This window comes from Gymnodraco acuticeps, unplaced genomic scaffold (genome assembly GCF_902827175.1).
Source record: "Gymnodraco acuticeps unplaced genomic scaffold, fGymAcu1.1, whole genome shotgun sequence".
In the NCBI taxonomy this organism is placed as follows: Eukaryota; Metazoa; Chordata; class Actinopteri; order Perciformes; family Bathydraconidae; genus Gymnodraco; species Gymnodraco acuticeps.
In genome coordinates this window covers 269,074-286,936 of record NW_022990736.1, presented here as the reverse complement: position 1 = coordinate 286,936, position 17,863 = coordinate 269,074, and the positions used below count along the sequence as shown (strand labels likewise).

Sequence of the window (17,863 nt, the reverse complement as noted above, 5' to 3'; positions counted from 1 at the left end):
GCAGTCTAAATGAAATGTGTTCCTGGCATGATCATTACATGCTCACAGCTCATGTATTTGTTTATGCCGTCCTAGATGTTCCACTTCATTTACCAGATAGTCTCTAACTGTGCCTGTCTATGCTGGTACATGGCAGGTACTGTACATGAGGCTTTATCAGCTCGTTTGGGATCATTCCCTTTCCCAGGGTCCTATGTTCCAGTGTGTCCAAGTGGAAGCCTGAAAACGATGCTCCCCAGCTCAGTATTCGCTTAATTCATGCTTTTTTCCCCTTGAGAAACATTAACTCAACATAGTATTTTAACTCATCACTAACTTGTTAGACACACACACACAATCTGGATTTCCAAATCAATTATATCATCAATAACTGTGTAAAATATGACCCACAGAAATATTCTTTTTTTATTTGCAGCAATAAAGGGTTTTGTACGGTGGCCCTGAAGTGCAAGACACCACAGCATTTCACAAAACGCCACAGCAATTCACAAAACACAACAGCATTTCACAAAACACAACAGCATTTCAGAAAACACCACAGCATTTCACAAAACACAACAGCATTTCAGAAAACACCACAGCATTTCACAAAACACAACAGCATTTCAGAAAACACCACAGCATTTCACAAAACACAACAGCATTTCAGAAAACACCACAGCATTTCACATTGGACGGAAAGGGTATTCCTTAGGGAGAACACTTCTTGTTTGTGATTGGACAGAGCCAGCCATAGAAGCACTGCTGTGATTGGTTGTTTTGCTGCCAGTCAAGAAATGACGCTTCGTGATTGGCCCAACACATCAGCCGTTAGCTGGCTCACAGCTCCTCATATCTGTTCAGAAACTGGACAAAAGTTCAACATATACAAAACACAGACTGTCTATGTCATGGTGAATACAGTCGCTGCTTTATTTATGTCTGTATGACGTTGTTGTGAGTGTGGACGGAGCAGCTACAGGTTAGTTTAGCCTGATCGATCCGATTCCGATAGGATTTACATGGAGATACGGCCCGCCCCCTCTCCAGGAGTAAACACAGAATTAATGCTTTATTAATTCATGGTTTTTAAGGGGCTTATCTCCATGTAAATACTATGGTAGACCACCCAATATTCGCATCGCTCTAATCGCTCGAGTTTCACCGCGGCTGTCAGCTGTGTTTGCTCCTGTCATTCAAACAAGAGGCGCTGAGAGGGGGCGGGGCGTATCTCCATGTAAATTATATGGGAGATACCAACTACAACAAAATGAACATATTTGACCGTGATTTAATTGTAATACACGTTTCAAAGTGATGCCGAAGTAACAACATACTGATACCGGTTAGTAAAAACCATGAATTAACGCTTTGACAAGTCTGCAGACAAGACGGCAAGTGAAAAGCTTTTAAAATGCGTGTTTTCTGAATGGAATCTGATCCATCAGGCTAAACTAACCTGTAGCTGCTCCGTCCACACTCACAACAACGTCATACAGACATAAATAAAGCAGCGACTGTATTCGCCATGACACAGACAGTCTGTGGTTTGTACATGTTTAACTTTTGTCCAGTTTCAGAACAGATATGAGGAGCTGTGAGCTCTGAATGTGTGCTAACGGCTGATGTGTTGGGACATATTTCGCTGTCGGGTGTTGACCAATCACGAAGCGTCATTTCTTGACTGGCAGCAAAAACAACCAATCACAGCAGTGCTTCTCTGGCTGGCTCTGTCCAATCACAAACATCACTAAAGGAATACCCTTTCCGTCCAATGTGAAATGCTGTGGTGTTTTTCTGAAATGCTGTTGTGTTTGTGAAATGCTGTGGTGTTTTGTGAAATGCTGTGGTGTTTTCTGAAATGCTGTTGTGTTTTCTGAAATGCTGTGGCGTTTTGTGAAATGCTGTAGTGTTTTGTGAAATGCTGTGGTGTTTTGTGAAATGCTGTGGTGTTTTCTGAAATGCTGTTGTGTTTTCTGAAATGCTGTGGTGTTTTGTGAAATGCGGTGGCGTTTTGTGAAATGCTGTGGTGTTTTGTGAAATGCTGTGGCGTTTTCTGAAATGCTGTGGCGTTTTGTGAAATGCTGTAGTGTTTTGTGAAATGCTGTTGTGTTTCGTGAAATGCTGTGGTGTTTTCTGAAATGCTGTAGTGTCTTGCACTTCAGGGCCACCGTAGTTTTGGGTTATGTGGATCAAACCCAACAAAAGCAGGAGTTTGAAATTATGAAATCATAATTATCCACCAAGTCACCTAGAGTCGGCGTCAGAACAAATGTTATTGGGGAGCATCAGGAAATGCAGGGTTGTGTAGTCCACCCTCCCACCCCCAACTTGACAACTTATCAAAAGGCAATCAGTTTTCCCCCAGAGATTCCACAACATTAATGACTAAAGAAACAGTATGTGTTCTTTTGCAGATGGTCTCTGTTGTATCAATCTCCAATCCAACATGTCGCCTCTCGCATCTGAGGGTTGAGACCTGCAGGGGGGGCCAAACAGTCAGCAGCAAAAACACACAAACTTCACTCTTTTCGAGTCACGGTTGTGATACATGGCGGAATTAAATGTATTTTCCTAATGATGAAAATACTTTTGAACTACCATTTGGTTGGGCTGGTCATTCCTGAGGTCATCTTTGGGACATAACATTAGCTCTTATGCTAGCAGGTGAAACATGTTTGCTGCTCATAAATTAAGCCGGCTCCTCCAAAAATAGAATCTTGATAAATCTGGTTTTATATTATTGCGTCTCACTGCAATAGTAGCAAGTACTCAATGATTTATCTTAAAGTTCACCTATTATGCTATATTTGAACAATATATTATATAGGGCCATGTCTATACAAAACATGTCTCTGAAGTGTTTTGCTCAAAATACCAAACAGATCACCCATTGTAGCATGCCTTATTATACCCCTCTATTTCAGCCCTGTTACTAAAGTGCTGATTCTGGGTCTGGCCCTTTAAATGTAACCGAGCTGCTGCTGGCCACGCCCCTTTGGAGTGCATGCAAGCAGTGAGCTCTGTGAAGAGAAGGCTGTCTACCAGCAGAAACTCAGCTAAACGCTGCCGTGATTAAACGCCATATTATGTTCCAAACCACATCAAGCATTATTTCTGAAACAGTATGGAGCTCAAACGCTTTCTCTCTTGGGGGTTTACCACAAGAACAGTACCTTTTATATCCTGCTTCTTTACACATACTCTCTCCAGTACAGGTTAGCTCTGAGTGTTAGCGATGCTTGCTAATGTAAACACAGACCATATTCCTTCCAAAACACGTTGCACATTGTTTCTTACTCAGCACATAGCTTGACATGTTTTTTATTCAGTGTTTACTGCTAGAACAGTGCCATTATATGTATATATTTATATATATATATATATATAACAACTTTACTCTAAGTCCCTCCTGTAGACATCCTGCTGAATACACAGACACACAGCTGAGGGAGGGGATCCAGCTAGCAACTGTATATGGGGACGATAGGTTGGGCCGCGGGCGGGACGTTGCCAGGAGTTCAACGTAAAGCCAGCCCACATTTTAGTAATGTCATCATGACGCAGCAAATCTGGATCAGCAAATCAGGTTGTATTTTCTGACACGTTGTGAGTCTCCTGACTCCTAGGGCCATATATTTATGTATAAAAGACATAAAAAAGTGCATTTTGCATGATAGGTGACCTTTAAATTGAAGTTAATTTGCTATATTAGTAGTAAAACTGCAGGATTGGTTAAGCCACATTCCACTTTCAATACCAGTCATTCCCCAATTAGGAATGTATTTGATCTGTATTTTCTTTCAGTGTCCCAGAAAGTGACCTATTTTTAGGTTGTAGAGCTGATCTCCTTGTGCAGACAAGCACTTCTTATTTGTTAACACTTTTGAAGCAGTTGCTTTAGGCTGCTATCTTACGCAGAGATAATGAATGTCTGAAAAAGGGACTCTTTTCTTAGCGGACTGTGATGCCGTTGTGAAGGAAAACGAGACCAACCAAGCATCATGTGACAGGAGATCTAGGATTGTAATATGGTGGTTGATACAGGTATGCATGTTAGGATGTTCCTTGATGATGTGAAGAAAGAGAGGAAACAGAAATGTGCTTTGCAGAAATGTGAGAGCCACATTAAGAATCCCCCTGTAATATTATGGCAAACATAATGACATTACCAGAATGGTCTAATCATTGAGTTTCAACCCAAATCACTTCACATGTTTATACCTCTGTCTTGTTTGTAATAATCCGGTTTCAACTCAAAGCAAACCGTTGTCTTGTTTGGTCTTGATCAGACTTCACCTTCACAAGAGATGTAACTTAGTCAAAGTGAAAACCTTATCCTGTAGTTCCTCAGCAGCTCAGGCTGTATTCTGAAACCTCCTTTCAATCTGACTCCAATGTCATGCTTGGATGTTAGTTATATTCTTTAGAAATAGTATGAAAGCTGAATCACCTTGAGCAAGGCACCAGACATCCCCCTCCCCCCCCCACTCCCATGCTCCCGGGCGCTGTGCAATAGCTGCCCACTGCTCCTGGTACTAGACTCCTGGTACTAGACTCCTGGTACTAGACTCCTGGTACTAGACTCCTGGTACTAGACTCCTGGTACTAGACTCCTGGTACTAGACTCCTGGTACTAGACCACTCCTGGTACTAGACTCCTGGTACTAGACCACTCCTGGTACTAGACTCCTGGTACTAGACTCCTGGTACTAGACCACTCCTGGTACTAGACTCCTGGTACTAGACTCCTGGTACTAGACCACTCCTGGTACTAGACTCCTGGTACTAGACTCCTGGTACTAGACTCCTGGTACTAGGATGGGTTAAAGCAGAGAACACATGTCACTGTGTGTGCTGTGTGCTCTGCATGTGTGACCATTAAAGAGGGTTTCATCCCTCCCAATATTATTATTATTATTATTGAATTATTATTATTAATATTATACCATATGTTATTACATTTTACAAATCCATTCCTGGATGATCCTCTTCCCCCTCGTCCTTCCCTCATTGATCAACTCTCTAAACAGAACATCTTCTAAATGAATCTCTCCCTTTTTGATTAGTTTACTTTCAAATCACAAGCTAAGCCTGTACTTTAACGAACAATGAATACAAAAATATCAGGCCATTGTAATCCCTTCCTCTATGTTGAAGGCAAATTGGAAAACCCTACCAATATTACTATGTAATCCCATTCAATCAAGCAAAGAAAAGGTCCTATTCCCCTGTGACTTCCGTCTGTTCTGTAATGAGCTAGCATCTTGCATTACAGTAATCATTGTTTGAATCAAATACAGTGAAAAACACATAGTTCTGTCACGATGCAAATACCTTATTCCTTAAATGTCTGAAAACATGAGAGCATTTTCAAAAAGGAGCAATTTGGGGTGAAGTGTCTTGCCCAGGGACACAGCTTCATAATACTTTATGTTATTTACATATTTACATATCATTCTATAAACATAAATGAAACCCAAATCAAGTTTGGCAAATGCTTGAATAACTGATTATGTAGGAATGAAAGGGCCATCAGTCTGCTGTTTCACTCATGAGGAGCAGAACAGAGGATCAGAGTCACTGTAAGGCAGTCACACACACACACACACACACACACACACACACACACACACACACACACACACACACACACACACACACACACACACACACACACAGTACACAGTACACAGTACACAGTACACAGTACACAGTACACAGTACACAGCATCACATGGGCCACAGGGAGAGAAAGGAAGTGGCTCTCGCCTTTTAATCTCTCCCTGGCCTACTTCCTGCTCTGTGCCATGCTGGGCCGGTCTAAGACCCGCTGCACCATCCACCCCTCTCTCACACACACACACACACACACACACACACACACACACACACACACACACACACACACACACACACACACATCACATGTGTACACACAACATATAAATATACATCTAAGCACGCACATTAGGTTTGAATCCTTTATTTCCTCATCATGACACACACATGTCTTAAGGGTGGAAGTGGTGTCACACACACATTTACATGTGACCTTTTAAGCACACTCAAACACTTCATCAATCAATATCAATAATGTCCACGGCAGCACTTATCAGAATAGTGTGGCATACTAGTGATATATCAAAAATCATGTTGATAAGGAGGCACTTACAAAAAACTATACATATTTTTATTTTAATATATATATAAGATATATTTTGAGTTATGGTTAAACATGGCGTAAGGTCACACTGCTGTAATGGGAAGGCTGCTGAGTAAGGCAAGAGAAGGTAAGTTCCTGGTCCGATGGCAGGGAGGAAACTGTTTTCAGACCTGTGTGAGAGCACTAATTTGACGCTTGATTTCATAGTAGATTGCCTGAATAGTGATATTTGGATTTGAGTTATGATCTTTTAGGTAAAGTGTCAATTATTTTGAAGCCTCAGAACCTGAAAATGGACTAACTTTGATTCTTTAAATAATACACACATACATTCATGGATGCACAAAGGTCACAAACACCGTCTCAAAGACTGTCATCATACCGTCCCCCCACATGAAGTCACACACATTTTGCCCACCCACCCACACCTCCGCAGCACCCACCAGTTCTGCCTCTGTCTGCTGCCAAGCGCCCCCCCATCCTCCAGTCCCTGCCATTAGGGATAATTTGCCTGCTGCCAATGCTCTAGTCCTCCACATCCACAGAGTGGCATTATAGATAAATGTGTTGTTACCATGGCACCAGGTACTGGTCGCCATTGATAGCTCCTGCGGCTGCCTGGACCGTGATTATTATGCCTTTCATAAGCCAGCAATTACAGAGAAATCCTACATCTCAAAACCTACAAAATACATAATGGCCTACAATAACACATAATTGCTGTAATTGTCATTGTCATTACACCTCCATCAAGCACTCATATGAAGCGTCTGTCTGTGCCTGTGTGCCTGTATTCAGCAGCTCTACACAGCGAGGGTTCAGAGAGTGCTGCTCTCTGCTTCCTGCAGTAACAGCACTTTGATCATGCAATTCAATATTTGAAATAATTTGTTCGTTCCTACATATGCTGAGGTAAATATTGTGCATTTTACTTTAATTCAAATATATAACTAAAATTTGACTTACACTGCATATTTATTTATTTGTATAGTTGAATTGAAAGCTGGACAGATACATAGACAAACTGAAAACAGCTATCTAATGAAAGTATTGGTGGATGATGGTGTGTGTAACAGCCGTCACTGGACACAGCTCAGAAGAGTGGGACGGACTGGATTGCTGCTAGCGACCTGTTCAAAAAACCTACCTGTCACTCAATTATGCAAGACTTAAAGCATCAATAAATGAATAGTTAAATGGTTACGTCGATATATAAGTGTGTTTTATTAAGCAGATTAGTGTCCCTTAAAGTAAAGTTTGACTGTGATAGACTCTGGTATTGCATCTTTAACTTAATTTAAGTTTTAAGCAATTGAGCTGATTGTCCCACTGCATTGTAGGTAAAAAGCATTTAGGTGTAGTTCTGAAGTTTTCTTTAGAAACATTTTGAGAATTTAATGATTTAACTATATTTTTGTGGATTATTTAAATTCATACATTTCCCCATGGTTTCTCTTTTAGCTCTGAAGAAGGTACACCGTTGCATTATGGTATATTTTTCACCTGATCCCAATGGTCCTTAGCTAATAGTCACTTACCCTGTTTAGCAGAGCATCAGGCCTGCTCTGCATATTCAAGTTGTGACAGCATGAGGAGCAGTGTTGTTTTCTTATATTCTATCATTCACGGATCATGTATGGTCCTTCTGTAACCTGGAGTTACAGTTGTGTTACATCGGTCTTTTGCGGCACAATAGACAAAATATATCATTCCAGTAGAGCATTTTTGGAATTTGCATCAGGAGGAATGCAAACAGCAGCAATACAAATACCATGAAATCTCTGGGCACATTAAACATAAACTAATTGACATCAGGTAAACATTGTCCATCAACATTGATGTTTGAGCAGCAAGCTACTCTCGTCCTACTCCATGTGGATCATCTGGACCTGGAGCCATTTCTCTGTTAAGATGTGAACCAAACCATCTCAGACCTCACGGGGTGAGCCTGCATGAAGACTTATTCTATTCAACCAATTTCCTGCAGGCATATCTGCCAGGAGCATGCTGGGTAGTGGTATCGGACAGATTTCAATGGGTGTATATGCCATACACACTCCAGTATGGATTCATGCATACTATTCACTCAAATTACATATCTTATCTTTTATTTTAAAGTAAAGCAATGTTCATTAGGTCAGTATCTGTAAAGTAATTCCTGAAAGTGAGATTGTAAAGCAGTACACTGCATCTGGTTATATGGTTTCCCCACAATAAAGGATTCTTCAGGACACCAGTGCCTAACCACAAACACTGACATGCCTTTATATGGCACTAAGCCAAAGCTTTATCCTGACGATCGGTGTATAGAAGCACCCTTCACATGCTGAACAGACCTGAGAGGATCCTGGCTCATGTGTTTTCTGCAAAGGAAATGATGCCATCTTGGGGCGGGACCACACACTGCACCAATGCTTTGATCTTACAAAATGTGTCCCATGGCAAGACCATGTGACCATGTATGCCAAATCAGATATGCACTACACAATATTTTTATATTGTTCTGTTTTGTTACTATTATTATTAAGTATAGTATAGTATTGTGAGGCTCTGAGAATATACATGTGCTTCCTCATGTCCAATGCTTCAGTATTGTGAGGCTCCATCACTCAGAGTCTGTCTGTGACCGCCCGTCCACACTACAGCTTCAAAAAAAGCTTGGAGCTGGGCGTGTCTGAAGCTTGGGGATTTTATTCGAGCACCGCGACCAACAACCAATCACATGAATCTCCCGCCCCCGACATACAAAGCAAAAACCCCCGGGGATTTTATGCGAGCAATATATATATAAACTCCCCAAACAGGCGAAAACCTACCAGTTTCACCCACTGTCTCTGCCACCTCCCTCCATGCCTGGTTCCTCCGGTTTGTATCCCGGTAGGTGAAGAGGGTCTGGTCATACAAAACCGGGTGATTTGCTACGGCGATAATTAGTTTCTCCTCCATCTTTTTTTGAAATATAGAAATGAACGGCGGGATATCTCTCCCAGCTTAGACGCGGTTTGATTGGCTAGGGCTTGAACTGTCAGATTTTCAGAAACGGGATTTGATTGGCTGGCGCTGGCTACTCCGGCGTCAGACGCCTGAGACGGACCGCTATGCTACCCACAATTCAGTTCGGCGAAAAGCGAGGCAACGTGACGTCACCCCATTCAAATGAATGGGCAGACGCGTTGGAAGCCGTTTTTGCCGTCACGGCCCGTCCACACTACGGGTTTGTTGCTTTGTATGTCGGGGGCGGGAGATTCATGTGATTGGTTGTTGGTCGCGTTGCTCGAATAAAATCCTGAAGCTTCAGACACGCCCAGCTCCAAGCTTTTTTTGAAGCTGTAGTGTGGACGGGGCGTGAGGCTCTGACTGAGGAGAGGAATGACAAGCCTGAGCCATACAGTATGTTACATTGTTCATTCTCTCACTGTGTGCGTGTGTGTGTGTGTGTGCATGTGTGTGTGGGGTGTGTGTGTGTGGGGGGAGTGTGTGTGTTGAAGAGATAATGCAGTGAAGGATTTCTATCATTTGGGCAGTGTCAGCCGTATAAAACACACATCCACAAACGTGTGTGTGTGTGTGTGTGTGTGTGTGTGTGTGTGTGTGTGTGTGTGTGTGTGTGTGTGTGTGTGTGTGTGTGCAGTCTAGTCTGCAGTGGGCTGATAAAGCTCACTCTGCATGTTGAAAGGCCGTTTTGCTCTTCCTGTTGTTTGGAGGTGGCAGGGACCTGAAAGTGACTTGTCAAATTGTCAGCGACACACAACGGTTCCCACACCAGCTCCCTGCCCCCCCACCTTTACGTCTAAAGCCACATTTCATATGATTGATGCTCTCTTTTATCAACACGCATGTACAAGGGAGAGCGTGTAAAGTAGCCACATCATATGTTTTTCTATTTGTGTTTATGTCAATGAAGCATACTCCTTTTGTCATATCCTAAAAAAGGAAACATCCTTTTATTTGTATGTATCATCCAAATAAAAACACAATAAACTCATCCTCATTCCTTTTCATTTTAGTTGGGATCAATTTATTGTGAATAATATATATGTATATATATATATATATATATATATCAGTTTGAACAAATGCAAAACAATCTAACAATTAAACACATTTCAATTGTAAAAATATTCATTAAAAAATAAATAATCTTTCCACCTTAACCATAGAAACTGACCATCAAAACTGTCCTATGAATCCTCTCTCTAACTATATCATTGGAATTGGGAGATATGGCAAAAACACCAGACCCCCTACTTTTTCTTTGCTTACACAAGTGATAATAAAAACGAACCTGAATTTCCAGTTTTATCATCTTTGTGAAATAAATAAATGACTTTGTATTTGATTATTCAAACCAAAAACTATGGAGGGAGGATGTCACAACCAGAGAAGCAAAGCTACACAGAATGAGAGTGAGGAGAGATCCATCCCCGAGCACCTGAAGGGATGAGTTGATTTACTGTCAGATCTGTTGGTGGATTATCCATAATCTACCAATCTACTGCTCTGCCAGACAGACCCTGGGGCCGAGCCCGCACACACACAATTATATGGAGGAGTGACATGTTAGTTTTGTGTATGCATGTGCCCAAAATATATAGCCGGCAGAGGGAGTTTCTCTGCCCAGCGATTCAGACAAAGGCCTTCAATTTTCCACTTGAGCAGATTTCAATCTACACCCCCACCCCCCGACTCCGTCCTCCCGTTGTTATTGATAGCATGGGCAGCTGTGATAGAGATTTGCCATTTAGTGTTTTTATTCATTTGTTTTCCATCTTTGCAGAATAGCTGCTGGGGGGGGGGGGGGGGGCGTGCTCTGTCTGCAGATAATGCAGTACTCAGTAAGACAATGTATTACTCCATCTTTTATGACATTTTTCATAAAACGCTGTATTTGACAGAGCAGTAGCGCCATCACATGTTTCCAACAATTACCTTCCAACACTATTTGACTAATTCCACATGTTTTAAAAGTACGTAAAACAAGCAAAATGGCTGATAGTTAGAAACTCAACATGTATTTCATGTTGCCTAATAAAGCCTCATTATTCAGTTTATTAATAAACTGAATAATTATTTATTTATTTATGAATCCATTTATGATCCGAAAGATCCTGTATGACTAAATAAAGAACCTTGAAGATCCTAATAAGTGACAAAACATTTTTGTTGTTAATAATAGAAAACATTATTTGAATTGTATGCTTAATCTGCATAAATAAGAGCCCCCAGGTATGTTGCAATTAATTAAATAAAAAAAGGATGTTAGGGTTATAACAAATCACATTTTAACATTATAGTTAAAAACAACACTATATGTTTTCCTTCAAACAGGATAGTGATTGTACATGGCCTGGTTGAGAAAGTTAGACAATACATGTCATATTGTGCATATGTACAGTCGAGGAAATACGTATTTGATCCCCTGCCAATTTTGTAAGTCTACCCACTTACAAAGAAATTAGCAGTCTAAAAGTATAAAATATTGAAATGTATTTGCATTTAACTGTGGGATTTGATCGCCTTGCAACAAACAAGGATTCTGGCTCCCACAGACCGGTTACATAAGTCAATTTTGGAAAGTACTAATAATATCTACTTTGTTACCTGTATAAAAGACACCTGTTCACAGAATCAATAAATCAGATTCTAACCTCTCCACCATGGGCAAGACTAAAGAGCTGTCTAAGGACCTCAGGGACCAGACTGTAGACCTGCACCAGGCTGGGATTGGCTACAAGACCATCAGAGAGCAGCTTGGAGAGAAGGAGACAACTGTTGGTGCCATTATTTGAAAATGGAAGAACAAAAAAATGGGCATCAATCAACAATCAATCGCCCTCGGTCTGGGGCTCCACACAAGATCTGGCCCCGTGGTGTATTGATGATCATGAGAAAGGTGAGGGGTCAGCCAAGTACTACACGAGAGCAACTTGCTAATGATCTCAAGGCAGCTGGGACCACAGTCACCAATAAAACTATTGGTAACACACTACACCATAATGGATCAAATCCTGCAGCGCCTGAAGGCCGCTTGCTCAAGAAGAACATGAAAGGCCCGTCTGGAGTTTGACAACGAACATCTGAATGATTCAGAGAAGGCTTGGGAGAAGATGATGAGGTCGGATGAGACCAAAATGTAGATCTTTGGCATCAACTCGACACGCCGTGTTTGGAGAAAGAGAGATGCTGACTATAACCCCAGCACACCATCCCCACCGTCAGCATGGAGGTGGAAACATTCTGCTTTGGGGTGTTTCTCTGCTAAGGGGACAGGACCACTTCCCTGCATCGAGGAGAGGATGGCCATGCACCGTAACATCTTGGTCAATAGCCTCCTTCCCTCAGCCAGGACTCTGAAAATGGGTCATGGAGGGGTCTTCCAGCAGGACAATGACCCTGAACATACGGCCAAGGCAACACAGGAGCTGCTAAAGAAGAAGCACATTTAGGTGAGGGAGGGGCCTACCCAGTCTCCAGACCTTAATCCCATAGAACATCTGTGAAGGGAGCTGAAGCTTCGAGAGGCCAAGCATCAGCCTCAAAACCTTCAGGATTTGGAGAGCATCGTCAGAGAGGAGTGGACCAACATCCTTCCTGAGATGTGCACAGGCCTGGAGACCTACTTCAAGAAGCGTCTGACCTCTGTGTGTCCAACAAGGGTTTCTCCACCAAGTACTAACACATGTTCTGCAAGGGGATCAAATACTTATTTCCCACAGTTTAATGCACATCTATTTTTGTCTATTACATATTGTCATATTCTGGATTTTCTTTTTTATATTCTTACTCTCACTGTTAAAATAAACCTACCGTTAAAAATATAGACTGGTAATTTATTTGTAAGTAGGCAAACTTACAAAATCTGCAAGGGATAAAATACATATATCCTCCATTGTATGTATACCCGTTTCGCTATATCACATTATCAACAACATATAAACATTTTTAATGGTAAAGCAAAAACAAAAAGGTTCATGGTTTTGGGTAAATGAGTATGTCTCTTAAGTTTTTCAGTATGTGAGGTGGTTGTGTAGTCTCACGCTGTACTAAACACCACAGAACACGTTGAGTTTTTGTTTAGCAGAGGACACTCGTGTTTTGTCCTTGGTGTGTGTGTTTGACCAGACCATCATCCCCCAACTCCTCCTTTGCTCCTGTCATATCATATAAACTGCAGCCACTAGAGCAGGGGTGTCAAACTCAAATACACAATGGGCCAAAATAAAGAAATGGGTACTAGTCGAGGGCCGGACTGGTTCAATGTTTATTGCAAAACGTATTGAAATGAACTTATTGCACATATTAAACCTGGAACTAACAAAGCTTAAATGATTGCCTATAAAAACATTAAACTTTAAATAATCAGTTGCATGTATTTCTTATGGCTCTATCTGCAGTCATTTCTTATGAGTACATTTTTCCACAGGCCAACAACAGCTTCAAGAAAACAATGTCCCTCAAAGAAGAAACCAAACATGCCCTGTTGTCTCAAGAAACAAAGTGCAGAAGGAAACATCCATTGAAACTCAGTGTGCTGCTCTGTGATGCTAGTTCAGATACTTGGCATCTCACCTCGGGTGCAAGGTCATCAATGTTTGGGCTCAGGCTCTAAGCGGAGGAAACCCTCAGGATTGAGTGAAGGTGTGTGTGCAATATACCGGCGGGCCAGATCTAATAGTAATTACAAATTATCCTGCGGGCCGAAATTAAATCCACCAAGGGCCTGATTTGGCCCCCGGGCCTTGAGTTTGACACATGTGCACTAGAGAATGATTTGATGCATGTTGCGCCGAGGTAAACAGTTTAGCCTCTAATAGGAAGGTTAATGGTTAGAACCTCAGGCCTGCATGTCCAAGTCTCTTTGAGCAAGACATTGAAACCTTTGGCGGAAGACTAAAAGGTGCAACGTCATTTTAGGTTTGATTATCCAAGATATTTATAGGGACATAGTCTAAATGTATTTAGCTCAAAGTGGGCTGGGTGAGCAGTGCTGCCAGGCCTGGACTGGCTTTACGCCTGGCTGATGCACAAGGTTCAAGGTTCTTTATTTGTCATACGAACATAGCTACAGAGTAGTTATGTCGATTAAAATCTTAGGTCACAGGCCTCTCCAACAGTGCAACACAATAATACAGTAAATGTTAAAAAGTAAATACAAAAAGAAAAATTGTTTAAAAAAGTGAAATTGTGAATTAAGAGTCTATATGCAAGCTATTGGAATGATATATTAGATAAATAGCTAAATAATTACTAAGTAGCAGATGCATGTTATGGATGTTGTTTCAACAGTTCAGGTGTTTAACAGTCTTATTGCCTGTGGGATGAAACTGTCTCTGAATCTGGTGGTTTTTGTCCGGATGCTGCGGTAACGCCTGCCAGACGGCAGCAGACTGAACAGTTTGTGGCTGGGGTGATGGGGGTCTTTTATAATCCTGAAGGCTTTCTTCCTGAGCCGCTGGGAGTAAAGGTCCTCCATGGATGGCAGCTCCGTCCTGGTGATGTTCTGTGCAGTTTTCACCACCCTCTGTAAAGCCTTACGATTGAGGGTGATGCAGCTGCCGTACCAGGCCGTGATGCAGCCAGTCAGGATACTCTCTATGGTCACCTGTAGAAGTTGCAGAGTATCCTGGAGTCCATGTTGAACCTCCTCAGCCTGTGGAGGAAGAAGAGCCGCTGTCGAGCTGTTTTGGTGATGGTGGTGGTGTGAAGTATCCATGTCAGGACCTCAGTGATGTGGACACCGAGGAACCTGAAGCTGCCGACTCTCTCCACCGTAGTCCCATTGATGGCAATGAGGGTGTGTCCCTCTCTCTGCTGCTTCCTGTTATCCTGGCACCAAGATGTCAGGTATTCGACCTCCACTCTGTACGCCGTCTTGTCGCCGTCTGTGATCTGGCCGATGACGGTCGTGTCGTCAGCAAACTTCACGATGGTGTTGGAGCTGTGTGTGGCCACGCAGTTGTGTGTGAACAGGGAGTAGAGGAGAGGGCTGAGCACGCAGCCTTGAGGGGCTCCGGTGTTGAGGATCAGGGTGGAGGATGTGATGTTTCCCACCCGCACTGCCTGGGGTCTGCCCGTCAGGAAGTTCAGGATCCAGTCACAGAGGGCGCTGTTGAGCCCGATGTCTCTGAGGTTGATGACCAGCTTGTAGGGCACAATGGTGTTGAAAGCTGAACTGTAATCAATGAACAGCATTGTCACATATGTGTTCCTCTGGTCCAGGTGTGAGAGGGCAGTGTGGATGGTGAGGGCTATGGCGTAGTCTGTTTACCTGTTTGCTTTTTAGGCAAACTGCAGGGGGTCCAGAGAGTCAGGGAGGTGATGAGTGATTTGACTAACCGCTCAAAGCACTTCATGATGATGGAGGTGAATGCTACTGGGCGGTAGTCATTGAGGCTGGTGATTTTTGTCTTTTTGGGGACAGGAACGATGGTGGAGTGTTTGAAGCATGTGGGGACTACAGACTGCGGCAGGCACCTGTTGAAGATGTCTGTGAACACCTCTGCCAGCTGAACTGCACACACCATGAGAACACGGCCAGGGATGCCATCAGGTCCAGGAGCCTTGTGTGGGTTAACCCTTTTAAAGGATTTGCACACATCTGCCCTGTTTAAAACAAAAGGGCAGGGCTCCTGATCCTTCTCTGCACCCCCAGCCTGGCTGCTCTCCAATCGTGCAAAAAAACTGTTCAGCTCATCTGGGAGAGATACGCACGCAGACACTCCCACAGCACCCCCCGCTGCTCCTTTGTAGTTTGTCATTGTTCTTAGTCCCGCCCACATGTTCCGGGTGTTACAGCCTTTGAATTCAGATTCCACCTTCTCTCTGTATTGTCACTTTGCACTGCTAATTGCTCTCCGGAGTTCATAACTAGAATACCTGAACTCCTCCAAATCTCCAGCTCTGTGTGCGATAGTGCGCACTTTCAGTTTGCCATGCACCTCACCGTTTATCCAGGGCTTTTGAAGACAATTCATGGGTGTTAGAATTGAAATGCAAATGGCCCTAAGATTCCTATTTGCATTACGTCACTTATCACATCTTCAGAGTCAAATTCATAAGAATGGTCAGTTGGCAAGTATCCACCATCATACGGTATACTTCAATCTCAGTAGACAGGCTTGTAAATAAATGAGTTTGATTCAAAATTGCATTTGCATTGCGTGGAATTTTGAGATTTGGTTTGACGCGAAAAACAACGGTACTTGATGAGGTGACGAAAGCCAATATTTTTGTTCTTGTCAATACCAAAATAGCTAAATAGTAATAATTCTCTCCTTTCACCTATGACAGGTGGTCTACAAGAACAATGACATCCGTCTCGAGTTGTCCCGCCTTGCTCGGATTGTGGACCCGAAGATGAAAATCCAGGGGGAGGTGTCCTACAAGTGTGAGAATGTTGCCACTCTTGACCCCATTTCTTTCGAGACTCCTGAGGCCTACATCAGCCTTCCGAAGTGGAACACAAAGCGGATGGGATCCATTTCCTTTGATTTCCGCACAACTGAACCCAACGGCCTTATCCTCTTCACCCATGGCAAACCTCAGGAGCGTAAAGACGCCGCCCGCAGCCAGAAGAACACAAAGGTCAGTCCATCATCTCAAAATGTCTTGCAAATTTCAACACTTCTTAATAGAATGTCAAGCTGATGATATTTGTGAATAATATGAGGTCAAACGCCACCACATATGCTGTTTGGAAGGACTCACACACGCACACACTGTACAGTTTAGAAAGTCTGAAAAAAAAAACACTTAAAACTAGATTTTTGTGTTTTTGTCATATTGAACTTCAGTTACATATTGTTAAGGTTTGGATAATTGTGATCTGGTTTATTAGCCCTGATGCATTTCAGCCATTTTTGCTGCTGACCTGCTTTCTGACCCCTGACCCCTCAAATCCCTTCACTGCTCCTACCGTTAATTAACCATTAATCCCTGAGGAAGTGCACAACCAACCAATGGATTACAGATGTGTATCCATTTAGAATGTTGGTTGTGAAATCCAAAATAACAGTTTGTTTCACTCACAAGCAAGTAGATTGTCCTGTCATTTAGGTCAATTAACCAGAAGTTCCAAAGAACAGTCTTTATATTATTATATTTAATCTTGAAGTAATTAGTTGGTTAACTCTCCTGTCGTGTTAGTTTCTCCCCCCTTACTTGGGTGTTTCCGGTCAAATTCACCTGTGTGTTTTAACAGCTCTTACATTAACACCAAACCCATTAATCATCAGCACATTTGATTTATCTCCCTTTTAAGCTGTAAACAATGTCTCAGACGGCTGGTGTACATGAATAACTGCAGTGCGGTCACCATTTTTGACAGGGACCACCATGGTGTAACAAAGTAGACTTAACCTCAAAATTCCATGAAAGTGGAGATCAGCAGTTTTCTATGTTCAAATGCCTTCTGTGGAGGACATCATAAGGCCTTGAGGCAATCAAATGTAGTACATCGGTAGTAGTAAATCGGCCAGATTTGTTCCAAACACAACAGGAGGGTTAAAGATATGTTACAAATAATTATTGCATCATTTATATTTAATTTGGTTTTATAAACAGTTAGGCAGGAAAAAGTCAATTTGGATTAGAAAAAAAAAGAATGTTGTCTGTGATAACCCAACCCAATTTGGTGCTGAGGTAGACCTGGGTGTCATCGGCATAGCAGTGGAAGTCCAGGTTGTAGTGGTGAAGTATCTGACCAAGGAGCTGTGGCAG

General features: G+C 42.4%; 1 protein-coding gene across 4 annotated transcripts in view; it reads left to right on the top strand.

Moving 5' to 3' along the window:
* The window catches only part of nrxn3a (neurexin 3a), a 244,143-nt gene that overhangs the window by 114,879 nt on the left and 111,401 nt on the right, over window positions 1-17,863 (top strand). For all 4 annotated transcript variants that reach the window (XM_034231879.1, XM_034231876.1, XM_034231878.1 and 1 more), the window contains one exon: window positions 16,436-16,729. In XM_034231879.1, the coding sequence (XP_034087770.1) occupies window positions 16,436-16,729 (294 nt within the window). The remainder of the gene's footprint in view (window positions 1-16,435; window positions 16,730-17,863) is intronic.